A 19,759-nucleotide genomic window follows, 5' to 3' on the forward strand; every position below is an offset into this window, starting at 1 on the left:
GTGGTGTTTAGCAATGGGCGGTGACGGTGGGTGGTGGCCAATGGTGATGATAGTGGCCAATGGTGGGCGGTGGCTGAGCACGACCACTACAGAAAAATACGCTATTACCGGCCGATGGAATCCGCCGGTAACAACTAAAATATGCCAAAAATGTCTTCTTTTAGGCGCATTTTTGACATAAAACTGTCAGACAGTATTTTGCGCGTCGGAAATAAAATACTGGCGTAAAATTTCCACCGAAACAATTTCTAGCGGTTCTTTCGGTGCAATTTTGGCAAAAAAAAGACCATTTGATGGTTGTTTTGTTAATTTATTCTGGCGTAGATGCGTCGGTATTTTCAGTGGATGTCGGTATTACCGGTGCATATTTCGCCGGGGAATAAATGACGCTATATTACCGGCGAACCTTACCGTCGCACTCTCCATCGATATTATCCACGCATATGGTCACCGGGAAAGCTCGTTGTATCGTATTACCGGCGAACGTTACCGTTGCACACGCCTCCGGTATTAGTGGCGCACATGGTCACCGGAAAAGGTCGATGTATCATATTACCTGCACTATTTTCGGCAGATAATCCGCCGTAAACCTGTAGCATAAAAAAATAACCTCCCTTCTTTTAAAAATTGATTTCCATAATTATACCTACATATAAAACAATACAACAACAATATATACAACCACTTCATATCAATAGCATCACAAATTACATTATCAAACATAAACATTTAAAGCATAACATAAACAAGAAGAGTATTGTCAATAAACATCAAATACAAAAAGAAACAATATGTCCAATGCACAAACAACTAAACATGTCCTAATATAAATCTCCACATCAGCAAAATAAATAACATCTATGACTCTAATTTAGTCTCCTCCTCAAATGATGTTGTACTCCTCTCACTACTCATCTGCTCCCTCATCTTTTGCATTTTCTCTAACATTTGAGCTTGTTGTATCTGCACCTGTTATTGTATCTCCAGTTACTGCTGCTGTATTTGCATCTATTGCTGCTGCATTTGCATCTGTCAGTCAACTTGTGCTTTCCTTACTTTTTCTAGCTCGATTGTAAGGGCAGCTATATATTGGGTATATAAAAACTCATGGGTGTTAGCTGAGAAACTAGAGCTACCAGATGTTTGCAACTCATATGCAGCCTCTTACAAGCCTAAACCATATACTCTGTCGTGCTACATTCCTCCTAACGCTTGCGACCAAGTGCGATAGTTAGAATATTCTACTGATCCACTAGAAGAACCTTCACCTGCTGCAGCCTGGCTCTCTCGAAGCCGTGTATAATCCTCCTATGAAAGTTAATAAAAATTTTAATAAAATTTTAATTAATTTATATATAACATCACAAAAATTAAATTTATATACTTACATAGGCTTTCCTCGTAAGCTCATTAACCCATTGCTGATCCTCCTGTTGCTTGTGGGTATGACTATACAATTTAACATAAGTCGGATCTCTGCCCAACACTTCTTTCTATAACAGACATATATTAGTGTTCTTATTAAAATAAATTATTTAAAGATTTTAAAATTTCTTACCAAATATCTTCGGTGGTCAATATGTGAAATAGAACCCCTAGTATGAAGGAAACTACCCCTGCCCCCAACATAAGAAGCTCTTTTTGTCAATAAATATAAGGAGCATCATACGTGTTCTATATTATATCCCATATTGTATGCGTTGGTTTCTTTGACGGATGAAACCTGAAAGAAATATGTTAGGTGTCAAAAAAATTTATGCAATTTTATTTCCATGTACAAAATAAAATTAATACATATGTTTCACCGTCAGGTTCTATCAACATGTGACCCTCTATCACCTTCTCTGCTGCAGCTGAGATGGAAGGTCCACCTGTAGTGGGCTAAGGTGGTGGTGGGGGATAGTATGGCAGGACATATGGTGAATATGGATATATAGGAGGGCCACCATGAGGTGGGGGTGGGTAGTAGGGGAAGTAGAACTGTGGCCTACTGAATGCAGGAGTAGTTGAATGTGGGCTAGGCTGACTCTGCATAGTAGGCTGAGATAAAGAGGGATGATTCTGAGTAGCATGCTAAGATGAAGAGGTGCCCTCAATACGTATAGATGAACCTTTTAGACCAACAATTACCTTTTTGATATGCCTACAAAATATATTCTTAATCAATCCTCTCTAATTGTCATCACCTGAAGCCATTTGCACAAAAAAAAATTAAGAAATATTAGCAACATTAATTATAGCAAAAATTTAATATAAAATAACACATCAATTAAATAAATGCAAGTACAACAAAAATTAAATATAAAAAATATAAGAAATTAATTGTTGATTCATATTTGATTGTAAAAAAATATTTACCTTATGTTGATTCACTTTCATATGATGAAATTTCTACACCACTATCAGATTTCTCATGACTTTCCTTTATGTTTAAATCTACTTCCTCTAACTGCAACTCACTCTCAGTAGTTGTAATTTGATCGTCCATATTATTAATAAGATATTTTAAGTTTGATATAAACTCTTCTTAATGTGATGGTGGCATTGATGTACTCTTCTTAATAACTCCCCTGGGTTTGATTTCATAATTACCAGCCAATCTTGTTGCCTCATACTCTACTCAGATAGTTAGCAAAATAGACTTGGTATGCCTGACTAGCAATGATGAATGGGTTAAACTTTGAGTATCTCCTACCCCCGCTTTTCTATAATACCATAAAGCGGTTGTATTCTTGTACCTCTATTATGTACTGGATCAAACCACTCACAATTGAATAGATAAACATTATTTTCATGAATATGATATTCCAACTGTAATATTTTCTATAATACCCTGTAGTACTTAGAATCATCACCTATATGTGTATTCCCTCTTACACATACACTAAAATTCTCTATTTTCCTATCTTCACACCAAAATTTGTTTGGAATTTGTAAACATGAACCAAAAAATTAGATAACACTCTACAGCTAAATTTGGTCCCAAGCTAGATTAAGTAGCCCATCATACTACAAATTACTATCTTGATTATGCACCTAATTAGTATGTAAAATATGTCATTAATTAGCATTCTTATTAACTAATTAAAGACATATTAATTGAAATGAATAGTTGAAATATGTACCATATTTTTAAACCAAATAGGAAATTCTGTTTCCATTATCTTTTGGACTTCCACTTGTTCTGTTGTATTCAAACCATCAATAAAACTCCTATAAATTAAATTTATGAGTAAACATTAATTTAACTTATGAGTAACAAATTTATGAGTAATTTTATTCATACTTACTTGAGATATGACTCAACTTCATCATAGTTCAATAAGATATATAATGTGGCAACTCGCATCTCCTTATCAGTCAAATAGTGCATGGTACTAGCGCTTATGGGTTCACCACTTCTGTTGAATACATATAAATTTGAGGATGGACCCACATTTTTAGGTACACTACTCTGACTTGATTATGATGCTATTTCAAAGTAATAAGAGCAAAATTAGGTTGTCTCATATATTAATTTTGCTTCGCATATTGAGCCTTCAAGATGTGCTTTGTTTTTAGCAGTCTTCTTCAGTTTATTTAAATACCTCTCGAAAGGATACATCCACTGATACTAAGCAGGTCCACTGACTCTAGCTTCATATGGTAAATGCATCTGCAGATGCTCCATAAAGTCAAAGAAACCTAGAGAAATATCTTCTCAAGTTTACTAAAAATGATAGGAATATGCTACTTCATAAGAATCAAGTGCTCCACATTTAATTTTGATGAGCATAAATCTGTGAAGAAGATACTAAACTCAATTAAAGGCTTTAAAATCTAATCTGGCAGATAACTAAAGGTAGTTAATTGTAGACATTGCATAAATATATGATAGTTATGACTCTTCATACCAAATAATCTCTTAGTTCTTATATCAACACATATGCTTAGATTTAAAAATATCCATCAGGCACTCGTAGAGTCTTCACCCATTCACAAACAGCTTGCCTCTACTCTAAAGTCAAGGTGAAAGGAGCTTTTGGTTTGAAAAATTTTCCATTTCCACCATCCCTCAATTCTTATGCTTTCATACTACAAATCTCCTTTAAGTCCATCCTTACTTTTATATTTTATTTGGATTTATCTTTGGTGTCCATGACTGTATTGAATATATTATCAAATACATTTTTCTCTATATGCATCACGTCTAAGTTATGTCTAATCAAATTTGTCCTCTAATATGATAATGAACAAAAAATACTTTTCTTAATCTAATTATGGTTGACATCATACCCTAGCAATTTTTAATCGGTTATTGTTGGAGAATCTATTATTATGGGCATGGACCTTGCTCTTTTAAATATTTCTTTACTATTTAGTCTTGCAAGAGGCTGCGACATCATTATTTTATTTTTAAAATAAGCATTCTTATTTCGACTGAAAGGATGACCTGTAGGTAAGAAGATGCGATGACAGTCAAACCAAGTGTTCTTCCTTTCGTGTTTTAAAGTGAATGACTTTGTATATTCTATACAATATAGAAAAGCTAATTTTTCAAAAGTGTTCCAACTTGAGAGCATACCATATGCAATAAAATTACCAATTGCCGAAAGTAATGTTGCCCTCATAATGAAGTTCTATTTGGTGGAGATATCATATGTACTTATTCCCTCTTCCCATAATAAATTTAAATCATCAATTAACGGTTGTAAGAATACATCGATCTTTACTTTTGGATTATGTGGCCCTAAAATGATAAGTGTTAGAAATATATAAGGAGTTGTCATGCATAACTCTGCGAGAAGATTGTATGGTGTGAGCATCATGGGCCGTCATGAGTAAGGTGAAGCAGACTCGTTAAATGGAGTGAAACCATATTCACATAAACCTAATCTTATATTTTATGACTCTGAGGCAAAGGTGGGATGTGTATGATCAAATTATTTCCAGCCATCTCCTTCTGACGGATGTGTAATAAAACCTTTTTGTGAGATATGTTCTTTATGCTATCTCATATGTGCATCATATCTCATGAATGTATATAACCATTGCAGTCTAGGAATTAAGGGTGAGTAAAATAACCTACTTGCTGGTACTTCCTTCAACTTTCTTTTCGTGATAGATTTTGGTTTAAATCTCGGTGCGTTGAAATAACGGCATGCAATCTCTAATTGATCATCTTTATATAATAAAATGCATTCTTTGACACAATAATATATCTTTAATCGGAGCAATTTCTAGTTTATTATCCGCCTGTTAAGAAACCGGTTGGAAAGATGCCAGAAATAGTTTGTCGAGCTTAAGTACATCCACCGATAGTTACTGACAGATACTACACTGGATATAGTATGATGAGTTTAATTAAGATGGCGCATGATGCGTCGGTTAGTCCGTCGATAGTTACCCATGAAGAATGTGTCGGACAACTAAGAAATTTCGGCGAAACATCGGCGGAATGTGCGCGGGTAACTCTACGGCAGTTATGCTGCTGCATAATGCACCGTTAAATTACCAGCGAAACATTTGCCAAGAATTGTGTCGGTATTACCGATGTAAAAATGTTCGCCAGTAAGTTCGACAGTAATGACGCATTTTCCTGTAGAGGGCGATAAATAAATAACCAACTAAATGTAATATGAGATTATGAAATAAGCATGCAAACTAATTCTTCTTTTTTTTTTCTTAAGATTTCGATCCTAAATTTTACACTTTTAAATATGTAGTTTCCCTTTCATTTGAAATCTCCAAAAAAAATGAAAGAAAAGTGAAATTGTCTTAATAAATATAAAGAAAAAAGATTGTTAAAATTTTATTTGGTTATCATAGGGCCCTCAAAATATTGAGTTGATATGTGGGAAGATATTTTAGGTATATAAACTATAATAGTTAACAATCCCATAGATAGAAATATAAAACAAAATGGAACATCAATTCAACAAATAAACAACAGTCAAACAATAAATTAATGAAGCAATCCTTTTTTTAAGATAAAACCCACCGTAGGGATTACGCGTTAAAAGGAAAAAGGATAACAAAAACTTAAAGAATCAAAGGCCCCCTAAAAACAAAAAAATAGAAATAAAACCTATGGGAAATGATCCAGTCAAATTCAAACAAAAGCAAAGATAAAAAAGAGAAGCAGTCAAAAAAGGATAGGACTAAAAATCAAAAGGAGCAGGAGCCAACCAAAAGCACCCAATCAGCCACCTTAGAAACCCGCAACCAATAAGAGCCGGAGGATGAACAAGGAACCTGCAAGTAGGATACAAAGAGCAACTAAATGCAGTAACAACAACCATTTTATTTAGGGTTCATGTGGAATTCTCATTTTGGGTTGGCAATTGTAAGTTGTCTCTCTAGTTAAATGGTTGCTTTTATTTAGATGCTAGAAAATCTTATGTCAATTTTACAAAAAAAAGTTGAAACTTATGGTCCATTTCAGATAAATTTATAAAATATATGATTGTCTAAATAATTACAAGATGCGAAAACTAATTCATAAACAAAATTTTCAATGCCCATGTCATTGAATTTGATTGTGTTCTTTAGTAATTTTGAAATCTTCTAAATATTTTCTATCTCAAAAGATGATGTGTGTTTCTTCTTCTTAGAAGTAGTAGGGAGAAAGGATTTAAAATCCAAAATATGTAGAAAAATTGGAATTAATTATTTCCCATCACAGTAAAATTGAAATAATTTAATTCCTGAATTAAAACTAAGAAATGGTTAGTTTTAATGGCTAAATTAAAACAAAAAAATAGTAAATTTTAAAAGATGAACTAAAATTGAAAAATGATCAATTAATTTGGAATAATTTAGACCATTAATAATAATTATTTTAAATAATAATTAACAGTCTTTCACTTGGTCCAAATATTCCTTTGAAAAAATAAATAAGAAACAAAATCATGAATCCTTATCATAGTTTCTCTAAGTGTGAGTATTATCTCTCATACATCACAATGCTAACATCTCTTATTTATCTGCTTATTCAAGTTAATGAATAAATCTTATGTTTATTCTAGGTTCATTTTAATGATGTTTATTACTACATAAATGTATACATATAAATAACTAAAACATGAAAAATATCGTAATCATATTAATTAATTTTTGCAATGAATTTAACCAAAGCAACTAAGACCCATATGTCAACATGATCCTTACACTTTTATGGCGGCATGCCCTTAGAGAATCAGGTATCATCAATTTAATGCTTATGTGCTCAATAACCATTATAGTCTCCTTGACACGTTCGTTTATCGCTAAGTACTTAATATTAATATGCTTGCATAGACTGTTACTTTTGTTATTATTAGGCAAAACACTACAACTGAATTTTCACAATATAACTTCAATGGCCCTATATATCAAATCTACAAGTCTAAGCCTACAAACAAAACTCTTCAACCATACACCATCCAATATGGCCTCAAAATAGGACACAAACTCAACCTCCATGGTGTAAGTAGCAGTTTAAGTTTGTTTAGCACTCCTCCAAGATACAACTCCACCAATAAATATAAATATGTACCTAGAAGTTGATTTTCAAGAATCAACATAGCCAACAAAGTCAAAATCTAAGTAGCCAATCACCTCTAAAATATTAGTCAGCTTATATATAAGTATGCAATCTTTGGTACCTTGTAGATACCTTCATGTTTTCTTTGCAGGTTGCTAATGGTACATGCCTGGATTACTCTGATATCTCCCAAACATCTCAAGTATAAATGTTATGTCAGGCCTTTGAAAACCTGATCACACATTAGGCTACCTACAACTGAAGCATATGAAAAATTTCTCATTTTTTTTCCTTTTAAAATCATTTTTAAACACTAATCCAAATTGAATCTATCACCCTTAACAATGAGAGATATGATTGTTGAGCAATATTTTATACTAAATCTCTCCAATATTTTATTGATACATGTCTCTTGAGACAAATCGAAGATCTCTTGAAGTATGACTCTTTATATTTTAAAGTCAACAACATAAGAGGCATCGCCCATATCCATTATATAAAAATTTTTAGAGAAAATTATTTCACCTCATATAATAAAATTTTATCATTAGTTACAAGGATAATATCTTCTACATGTAGTATGAGAAAATAGATTTTACTTTGTTGATCTTTTGATATATGCATTGATCCATGATGTTCTCAACAAATCTGAAGAAGATATCTCATCATGAAATTTCAAATATCATTGCCAAGAAACTTGTTTCAGTTTATGTATAGATCTCTTAAGGTTGCACACCAAATACTCACCTTCATTATAAGAGTATCCTTCTGACTTTTCCATGTAAACCTCCTCCTCTAGTGTCCCATTAAGAAATACAGTTTTTATGTTCACTTTTTACAGCTATAAAACATAATGTCTGACAAATGACATGATAATTTTGAAGAAATTCTTTTTAGATACAGGTGAAAAAGTCTCTTTGTAAGGAATTCATTCTTTCTATGTGAATCCTTTAGTAATAAGTCTTTCTTTATATCTCTTTATAATTTCTAAAGAGTCCTTTTTTATCTTAAAAAGACCCATCTATACACTATGGCGTTCGCACCATTAGGCAACTCAACATGATCCCAAACTTTATTTATTTACTATAGAACTCATCTCATCTTTCATGGAATCAAACCATAAATCAAATCTCTTACAACTCATGACTTGTAAAAATGTTTCAAAATTATTTTCAGCTCTAATAATATAGTCCGACTTCTAAAGATACATAATATAATTACTAGGAATTGCTGGTCTTCTTTCCCTAGTAGATCTTCTTAATGTTGTAACAACCTCCTCTAGTGAATCTAGTTGTTCAACTATATATATTGGTTCATTAACAATTTATGGAATCTCTACTAATGGTTTTCTAACACTCATTAAAACTTAAGAAGTGTAATGAGCAATAATCAACCTGTCACTTGAAATAAAAATTTGCATTTATATATTCTTTTTTCAGAAACTAAGCTTTGTAATTAATCACTAACACTAATCAGGTCATTCTAAAAAGAAATTGCATTTCTTGATTATGTAGTCCTAGTGCTATTATATGAATAATAAAACCTATAATCCTTAAACTTTTCAGCATATATAATAAAATACTTAGTATATTTAGTAATAGTTCTTGGGTCTAACTTTTTCTCTTGTGGATTATAATTTCTCACTTCACACTAACATTGCCACACTTCACACTAACATCCCCATGTACATACAAGTTGCAAACCTGGTTTCTAACATTTTCACAACTTAGAAGAATTTTTAGGAACGTCCTTAGTTGGAACCCCATTTAATATGTACACAACCATCTCGAGAGCTTCAGTCCATGAAAACATAGATAGTTTAGAACTATTAATCATGCTTCTCACCATATCTATTAATATTTTATTCTTTCTCTCAGGTACACTATTTTTATTAGGTGAGCCGGGTAAAGAATATTGTACAACAATCTTCTTTTCTTAGAGGAACTTTGCAAATGAACCAAGTTTTTTATCAATCCACATTAATTTTTTGTAATACTCACCATTTATTTGATATCATAATTCTAATTTATTTTTAATATTATTTCTCTACTTCTGCCTTAAAAATTGTAAAGGCACTTAATGCTTCATTTTAATTTTGAAGAAAATATAGATACATATATTGTAAGTAATCATGTATAAAGGTGATGAAATATTTTGGATCATAAAAAATTATATCCTAACAAAAAAAATCCATATATATGATCTCTAATATGTCTTTATTCCTTTGGTACTATTCTTTAATTTCTTGTTTTTCTTACCCTTAATGCAACCTACACAAGTATGAAAGTCACTAAAATCTAAAGAATTAAATACTCCATCATTCACCAATTTCTAAATCCTATTTATGGAAATATGTCCTAATCTCAAGTATCACAACATAACTGAATTTTTATTTATAACACATCTTTCAATGCCAACTTGAACATGTAGTATATTATGAGTGGTATTATTTTGTAAATTAATATAGAACATACTATCAAATAAAATATAATTTATAATATGTTCATATTTATAATATAAACCAGCAAAAATTTTTGAAAAGTTAAAAGTATAACTAAAAGGTACAAGTTTGAAAACTGAAATCAAATTACTAAAAAAAAATTACTACTAAGTACTAAATATCATGTTCCAATAGCTTCAATATATGAGCTCATCTTATTTCTAGAATAAATATATTGTTCATTTCGCACGACCTTCATTAGGTTTTACATATCCTAGAAAGTTTTATAAATATGGATTATAAAACCTAAATCAATCTTCCATGTGTTATAAATAATATTAGTCCTATTAGATTAATAAAAGACAAATGAGATTATTTTACCTTTTTTCTCATGACATTTTTAAATTTTATGCAATCCTTCTTCATGTGTCACTTCCTTTTATAAAGAAAACACTTTGATTTCTTATGGATACTAGCTTGGGGTGGTAGATTACCTTTCCCTTACTTTTTGACTTAGATCTAGTCCTTTCTATATGTAGCTAATATTATATTCTCAACCATTTTTACAGTCAACATTTCCTTCTGTTGAACACATATGGTCAAAAGCTCATTAATTGACCATTTATCATTTTGTGTGTTATAAGATATTTTGAAATTTCCATATTGTTGTGAAGTGTGTTAAGAATATAGTGCACAAGAAAGACTCAAACATATGAACCTTAAGAATCTTAAGCTAAACTGCAATATCCTATATTTGCAGTATGTGTTCTTGCACATCTTTAATTCCATTTAGTTTCGAGGATAAACTCCATAATTATGTTACTAGTAAGAGATTTTTTTGAAGGGTTGAATTGTTCATCAATTGTCTTAAATAACTTTTTGATATTGTTATACTTATCAACAAAATAATGAATACTTGCAAATATTTTATTCTTTATGATCATTAAACTTAGGCAATTAGATTGGTCCCAATGTTCATGTAGAGCAATCTTATCATGAATGTTGGTATCTTTAACGATAAATAGTTCATCTTTTCTTATAGCATAATCAAAATTCATCTACCCTAATTGGAGGAGAATTATCTCTTCCACACTTCATAGTTATCACCCCTTAATTCAGGAATATTACATAGTCAGAGGAGGTAGTCGACCCAACCTAACAAAAAGATCCTTATCGATAGTCATGGGTTGCTTCGGCCAACGGTACCTTATAGACCCGGGGTGGATATTTGTCTAATGGGACAAATTCGAATCCACCTTAGCTAACAGTGGGCTTTATGCCCTATCGATTATATCCTATTTATTCAGGTCTCAAGGATTTAATGTCACTAAGGAATATATTGGCTCTGGCTATAACCGTTATCTCGTAGTGTCATTTGGCGATAAAACCACTTAGTTCTGGAGGCCTAGGGTCATAGCCGTTTATCCTGCAGTGACATTTAATAGCAAAATTATCAATCAGAGGACACATACCACGTCCTTACTGGTAAGAGATTATTTGAGAATGGATCCTTGTGATATTTTCGACTGAGTATTACCTCTTTGTGAGTTAAAGTAGTTTCCAATTTGTCCACTTTCGCAAACTATTATAAAGGGTGGATGGATTTTGCTTTAAGTATTATATTATTAGATTTCAATTTTAAACATCATAGAGTTTATTATTTTTGGAAATTTTGATTTTGTGAGTGCTTGGGTGACATTTTGAATATTTGAAATTGACCCCTTCTATTGAGAACTGCATTCAATACGTCCATCTTCGAAGTGTTTGGGGTCGTTTCTATTTGTGGATTGAACATTATCAACTCTATTGAGCTATAATAGAGGATTGGATTTTGCAGGCCTCGTGCCTTTATTGATGAATTTCTTTTGTCATCGGCCTTGAAGGCCTTATATGAACTTATAAAAATATATTCTGGTTGACACCCTGATCGTATATCTGTTTGAGAGTTTGAGTCATGTTGACTACTATTTATCCATATAAAACAATTAAGCTCGAATTGTGGTTCATTTATTGACCCATGTAGTATCCCTAGACATCATGTGTGTACCCGTAACATGCTCGCCGGGGTCCATGCAGGTTTTGATTGCAGTTGCCCCATTTGTGTTTTGATATGCATATATATTATAGTGCATGTGCGAGAGCATTCTTGAATATTTAATGGATTTTCTTTGGTGACCCGTATGAATTTACATCTATTGTATTTCTGCTTATGTTTGAGGTAGCTCATAGGCATTTGTATTTGGAATGATCATGTGTGATACACTAGATGTATAACAGGTCCTCTACAATAACTTTAGAAGCCTATACTTGTCGTAATCTTTCTGTATGCACCAGTTGGCAAGTTGATGCATTCACATGCACATTTGTGTGTTGATTTATGAGTCAACTAGAATTGGCAGCAAAGAAACTATCTTCTTTATGACTCTTTTGCTTCATTTGTGGACATGCTGCACCCTTTGCGTGTTGTAGGTAAAACTACTATGTAAGTGAACAATCTATTCAATTGTTTATAGATGCTCATACAATTTTTTTTAGGTATTCATATTTGTAGTGAGTTCATGGTTCTTGTTTGCATATGAACTGTAGGGTGTTGTCACATTCACTGTGTATCATCTTTACGTCATAGAAGACCAGTGTATTCACATGTATATTAATCGTCACTTGTCTCACAATTCTTATTGACTATTGTTCATGGATGACTTGAGTTCAATGTTGCAAGGTCGATTATCCACCATGAACTTTATATACATTCACTTGCATATCTCTAAGCATTCATCAATCTTAGGGAGATTTTTGAATTTGTTGCTTGTCCAAAATTGGGGCTTTGCAAGAATATCTATGTGCATTGGGGACTTATCATACCTGAAACATATCTCCTACCATCACTTGTATGCAAGTCCATATGCTCCTCCATGATTTGTCATTAGACTAGTAGTCGAGCTGTATTCACAATCAATTTTCTCCAAGCATTTATTGTTTGTATATTTCTTGTTGCCACCAGTTATAAATTTTGCACTTTAACTACCATAGTTGTCATGAATCAATCACTCTATTTACTGGAAGCATTTGCATTGTAGTTCATAAATAGTTTTCCACCCTTCTTATCCCAATTATTAATTAGAGATGTGTCATCTCTAACATTGCAAGTGACCTATTGAGGTCCAAAGATCTCCCATATCATGTTTTCGTAGTCAAGCTGTATTCCCAAAATCTTTTGTTTCTTGCAAACAAGTTGCACTTGGAAGTTCTTTATTCTCAAAGATGATTTGCAATTTATATGATAAGCTTTGTGTCGAATTCATCCATCTATTCATTCTGATTGAGGTGATCGCTATAGTTTGAATGTTATTGCTCACATAAATTTTATATTTCCATTTATAATGAGTTCACACATGAGGCTTTGCTTGCTTTTCTGAAATTGGGAAGAACCACATCTTTCTTAATTAACACTTACTATGATTCTTTAGCATCCCATCAGATCTTTGTATTATTATTCAAATCAAACCTCTTGTTACTCATCATTTTTTTCTTCAAGCTCAAATTATGTTCATGTTCAATGTTCATTTATGTCCAAGTCAAATTAAAGTTCGAGCTCATTTCAATATCACTTCATTTAAATACAAGTATTCATTAATCATTCAAGTTTTAGAATATGTTCCCTACTATCCAAAATTAATTGAAATCCTTTGTTGTCCAAGTAGCAAGCTCATGTTCTATGTCCCATGTAATCACATTGAGCTCAAATTCAGTTCATTCTATTTGAGTTCGAGCTCTTTTGCATTTGTTGAAGTCCTCTGCAGTCTGAGTCTTGTTCAAAGTCTTTTTGTTCAAATGCAAGTCCAATATGCGTTCAAGTTTGAGTTTGAGTTCACTTTGCTTGTTCCATGTCAAATTCAAGTTCAGTCCACTATGGTTTAAACTGAGTTCAAATTCTTAAATCATGGTTCACTTAATGTTCAAGTTCTTATTTCAATTTTACCTTACTTAAGTTCATAAGTCTTTGTCAATCATTTGAGTTTGATTTGAGTCAAATATTTGCAAGTTCGATCAAAGTTCAAATTGAATTAAATTGCTTTGTATTTGCTCAAATTCGAGTCCAAGTTCAGAGTTCAAATTGTTCAAAATTGGTCCAAGTCAGGTCCCTCGTCCACTGGAAAATTTGGTAGCCTCCCGGCGTCTTCCCCATTTGGGCGAAACTACAGGAAACTAGGCCTCCCGCCACGCTAGAGAAAAAGCGTGTGCGGTAGATGTCGGGTGACACCATGGCCATAAAGTCTTCAATCCCACTACACCATATAAAGTCGTGTATGGGTCCTCGGGCACTAGTTTCAAAAAAATATAATTTTTATATTTGTCCCCGCCACGCTAGAGAAAAGCGTGTACGGGGTCTACCCGCCTCACCATAAACATCACACTGGGTTCCCTTCCCATCACACTAGAGAAAAGCGTGTATGGACAGTTTTCCAGCTTTATGCAAATGCTGAATGCAGGATTTTGAGTTAAGAAAATTTTATACCTTCGCAAGTGGGATGTGACGACGGCGTCGAAAGTGACTAAATGCACAAAAATCAAGGACAGCTATTTTTTTACTCTCTTTTGAATTCTCCCTCGTCATTTTTTATTTTATAGAATTCTTGTTTATACACACACACAAATAAATATATATATATATATATATATATATATAAAAGATGATTCTCATACAGGAAGATGAATGCTAAAGGATTCATGAATTGTGTCTTTCCAACTTCAGTTAGTTCTGAATTCCTAACATCTAGGATATGAAGACTTTCATTTTCTTGCTTGACAAGAAGCTTCTCATTGAACTGCTCAATGAAATCGCCTTTTTGTTACAGTGTAACAATTGATTAAAAGATTATAAGACTCTGCCATCTTCAATTGAAAGTATCTTTCATGAAATGTAACCAGGACTTCTACGACAAATCAATAGCATGATTCCTGTACTGATCTTAATCTACTGTCCATTCTTATTGGACATACCCACTTGCTGGATGCTAAATAGCCCATGTATAAAGAATACGCTCCAATGATTTCTGAACTTGTTCATTTTGGAAGAAGGTTACATCAGGTATAATTCTTGGGAAATCAAGGATGCAACTTCATTATTCACTGAAGGCACTCTTGCAATGGAAGGATTACTAAGCACTTCCAGAGCTTCCAGAACCCGACCTTCTTATCAAAAGAATGGACCTCATGTCTACCTTTCCTAAAGTAATTCTCGGCATAACTTCTTTTGTGCTCTGGAGGTCTTGGTGATATGCTCTCATTCATATTTATAATTTGCGTGTTACCAGAACTTTACCAGGAAAGCTGCGACATTTGAGAAACTTTTGCACGTTTCTAAGCGTCTGATTGAACCTCCATTTGAGATCGGGACTGGGCGAATACCCACTTGCGGAGCTGCTTCCTCCGCCACCAGCTTCCCTGCTCCGCTCTTCTTCTCCGCTGTTTGTCACGTTTCCGCCGGCGAGGAAAACTGAACTAGCAAATCAGTGCATGATGATCCTCATCCAAAAATCGCTGCTTGACTGAAGCAAAAGAAGACTTCCCTGAACTTCAAAATTGTTCTCTCTTTCTCTCAAGTATATGAAATTCGGTCTGAAGCAAGATTGTTCTGTTAGGGACTGAGTGTGGATGCAAAGATAGAGGCAAAGAGGGCTAGAGGAGTTAGCATGTAAAGGGATTGATGGGTGAAACGGCAAGATAGCTGGAGCTTAGGGAATGAATCAGAGCAAGTTGAGGGAACGGCTTGGGGCTCTATAGCTATTGTGGAAGCGGGATCAGATACTTGGCTATGAGGAAGATCGGATTGGGAAATTGCTTGCTGGAGCGTGGAAGAAGGATTATAGAATAGCTCCTACCTTTTTTTTTTCTTCTTCTTAGTTTTAATGAGGAGAGTCGAAGTCGAAGATAGCTAAGGCGAAGAGACTTAACGGACGAGGCATTTTACGAGACGAGGTAAGTGTGAAGATGACAGGAGCGGACGCAGCTAGATGAGGAAGCCGGAAGAGAAAGGAAATGAAAGGAGAATGGTAGGAGAGGCGTGCTATTTGTTTACACCCATTAGTTTGTAAGGGCTTCAACGCAGACTTTGATGGGGATCAAATGGCTGTTCACGTACCTTTATCTTTGGAAGCTCAAGCAGAAGCTCGTTTACTTATGTTTTCTCATATGAATCTCTTGTCTCCAGCTATTGGAGATCCCGTTTCCGTACCAACTCAAGATATGCTTATTGGACTCTATGTATTAACGATCGGGAATCCCCGAGGTATTTGTGCAAATAGGTATAATCAATATAATTCTAATTGCAGAAACTCTAAAAAGGAAACAGTTTACAAGAATGACTTTAAGTATACAAAAGAGCCGTATTTTTCTAGTTCTTATGATGCACTTGGAGCTTATCGGCAGAAACGAATCCATTTCAATAGTCCTTTGTGGCTCCGGTGGAGACTAGATCAACGCGTCGTTGGCTCAAGAGAAGTTCCCATCGAAGTTCAATATGAATCTTTTGGTAATTATAATGAGATTTATAAGCACTATCGAATAATAGGAAGTGTAAAAAGAGAAATTCGTTGTATATACATTCGAACTACTGTTGGTCATCTTTCTTTTTATCGAGAAATAGAAGAAGCCATACAGGGGTTTTGGCAGGCCTACTCATAGGCTATCTAACTCATGCTCTATATAAAAACTAAGAAATTATATTAGTGATGCCCATACTTGTGGGAATTCGGGTCTCTCCAATTTCACCGGTATCATAATTTCTTAATTTCTGTGTGAATCAAGATTTAGGAAAGGAAGTTTTCGAATCACTGACCCAGGCCCATTGTGGAATCTTACTCAGCAGAATATGGAGGTCCTTATGGCAGAACGGACCGATCTGGTCTTTCACAATAAGGTGATAGATGGAACTGCTATGAAACGACTTATTAGCAGATTAATAGATCATTTCGGAATGGCATATACATCACATATCCTGGATCAAGTGAAGGCTTTGGGTTTCCAGCGAGCCACTGCTACATCTATTTCATTAGGGATTGATGATCTTTTAACAATACCTTCTAAGGGATGGTTAGTTCAAGACGCTGAACAACAAAGTTTTCTTTTAGAGAAAAACCATCATTATGGGAATGTACATGTGGTAGAAAAATTACGTCAATCCATTGAGATATGGTATGCTACAAGTGAATATTTGAGACAAGAAATGAATCCTAATTTTCGGATGACTGATCCCTCTAATCCAGTCCATCTAATGTCCTTTTCGGGGGCTAGAGGAAATGCATCTCAAGTACACCAATTAGTAGGTATGCGAGGATTAATGTCGGATCCTCAAGGACAAATGATTGATTTACCCATTCAAAGCAATTTACGGGAAGGACTTTCTTTGACAGAATATATAATTTCTTGCTACGGAGCCCGCAAAGGAGTTGTAGATACTGCTGTACGAACATCAGATGCTGGATACCTCACGCGTAGACTTGTTGAAGTAGTTCAACACATTCTTGTACGTAGAACGGATTGTGGTACTATCCGAAGTATTTCCGTGAGTCCTAAAAATGGGATGACGGAAAAGATTTTTGTCCAAACACTAATTTATCGTGTATTAGCAGACGATATATATATTGGTCTACGATGCATTTCCACTCGAAATAAAGATATTGGAATTGGACTTCTTATTATCTGTTCTATTACAAGCTAAATACATGTATATATAGAGATAACTAGTAAAGAATCAAACCAAGAAAGTACGAGAGTATAATGACGTGTCTGAGTCCTTAACAGCTCGCCTCAAATTAATTATTCTGTGAACGAATGGTTAATTTGGACCTTAAAGCATAAAACTGGTTGATAGGCAGAGCTTTTGTAAGGATATCAGCGATTTGATCTATTGAGCAGATGTGAGCAATATTAATGTTGCCCTGTTGAATGTGTCCACTGATAAAGTAATAATCAATTTCGATATGTTTCATCCTTGCGTGGAAAACGGGATTGTTGGCGAGCGCGATAGTTGACGTGTTGTCGCAATGTATTGTTGTAGGAGAATTTTGAGGTATGCGAAGTTCTGCCGCAAGTCGACGAATCCAAATAGTGTCCGAGGTAGCAGATGAGAGGGAACGATATTCCGCTTCCGTGGATAATCGGGCGACGGTAGTTTGCTTTTTGACCGATCAAGAGATCAAGTTGGGGCCAAGGAAAGTGCAGAAAACTGACATTGATTTGCGGTCAGTTGGATTAGCCTCCCAATTCGCATCGGTGTAACTATGTAAATGAAGATCACCGGTTGTGAGCAGGAGACCGAAGTTTATCATTCCTTTGATGTACCTCAGAAGCCACTTGAGTGCTTGATAATCGCAATTGCGAGGATGTTGCATATGTTGAAAAATTGAATTAGTTGTGAAAGCGATATATGGTCTTGTAATTGATAAGTATTGTAGTGATCCGACGAGTTTGAGAAATTGTTGGGGATCCGCATATGGTTGATCGTCCGTGCCTTTGGGTTGTTTTTTCGTTGCAGGAGTCATGGAAGGTTTGCAATTTGAAATACCTGCATGACGAAGAAGATCATTTACGTAGTGTGATTGATTTAGAAAGTAGCCAGAGTTGATTTTGATCACCTGAATGCCGAGAAAGAGAGAAACATCTCCTAGATGTTTTAGATTGAATTCCGATTGAAGCCGCTGCAATGTGTATTGGATTTTTTAGGAGTTGTTTCCTGTAATGAGCATGTCGTCGACGTAGATTAGAATGAAAAGATAGATGTCATTTTGAGTAAACAGGAGAAGTGAGGGATCAGCCTTACTGAATTGGAATCCGAGAGTCTGAAGGAAATGTGGTAAATTTTTGAAACCATTGTCGCGGTGCCTGCTTAAGACCGTAAATATATTTGTGAAGTTTACGAACTTGCTGAGGATTTTGAATATCTTCGAAGCAGCGAGGTTGTTTCATGTACACATCGTCGTTCAGATCGCCGTGTAGAAAGGCATTCAAAATGTCTAGCTGAGTAACCGGCCATTGATATTGCAAAAGCGACAGTGAGAAGCATGCGAATTGTGAGCATTTTAGCCACCGGGCTGAAGGTTTCGATAAAATTGACACCGAACTCTTGAGAACAACCTTAGGTTACGAGACGAGCCTTGTAGCGAGAGACCTAACCGTTTGGAAAAAGTTTTGTCTTGAAAATCCATTTGCTCCCGAGGATAAGTGCGTCAGGCAGAGCAGGAACCAGAGATCAAGTGCCTTGTTTGGGCAAGGCGAGATATTCATTTAACATTTCCTGTCACCACTTACCATGTTTTGATGCTTCAGTATAAGAAGTGGGGGTGTGAACTGTAGAAGGCACGACTGACAAGTCAAAAATTTGTTTTGGCTTTGATATTCCGGAGCAGAGACGGGTTTGCAGGTGGTATCGTGGAGGAGGATTGGTGGACGTGTTCGTATTGTTGAGAGGAACCGTGGAACTGTCAGGAGAAATTGAATTGAGAGAATGGTTGGATATACTGCTAGCCTACTGAATAGATTGAAGATTAGTGCTTTGACGTATGGAAGATGTGGGAATAAGAAGAAGAGGAGTGCAAGATGCCGGAGTAGTGTCTGAAGGCAGATTGTTTATTGTGCTAGAACAAGGAAAAATATGTCATAGAAGACCACATGTCTCGATATGTAAACACGATTTTGATGTAAATTGAGGTAGCGATATCCCTTGTGCTGAGTGGAGTATCCGAGAAAAATGCATTCCTATGAGCGAGGAAACAATTTTGTTGGTGCGTATGGTTTTGTCCAAGGAAAGCATAAAT

At 34.6% G+C, this 19,759-nt stretch overlaps 1 protein-coding gene across 1 annotated transcript; it reads left to right on the forward strand.

Moving 5' to 3' along the window:
- Positions 1–16,070: 16,070 nt before the first annotated feature.
- LOC114580826 (DNA-directed RNA polymerase subunit beta''-like) lies at positions 16,071–17,977 on the forward strand. The gene is made up of 3 exons (XM_028699537.1): positions 16,071–16,606; positions 16,752–17,488; positions 17,862–17,977. The coding sequence occupies exons 1-3, from the start codon at positions 16,071–16,073 to the stop codon at positions 17,975–17,977; spliced, it is 1,389 nt and encodes a 462-aa protein (XP_028555370.1).
- Positions 17,978–19,759: the final 1,782 nt, after the last annotated feature.

The sequence above is a fragment of the Dendrobium catenatum genome, unplaced genomic scaffold (genome assembly GCF_001605985.2).
Source record: "Dendrobium catenatum unplaced genomic scaffold, ASM160598v2 fragScaff_scaffold_1338, whole genome shotgun sequence".
In the NCBI taxonomy this organism is placed as follows: domain Eukaryota; kingdom Viridiplantae; phylum Streptophyta; class Magnoliopsida; order Asparagales; family Orchidaceae; genus Dendrobium; species Dendrobium catenatum.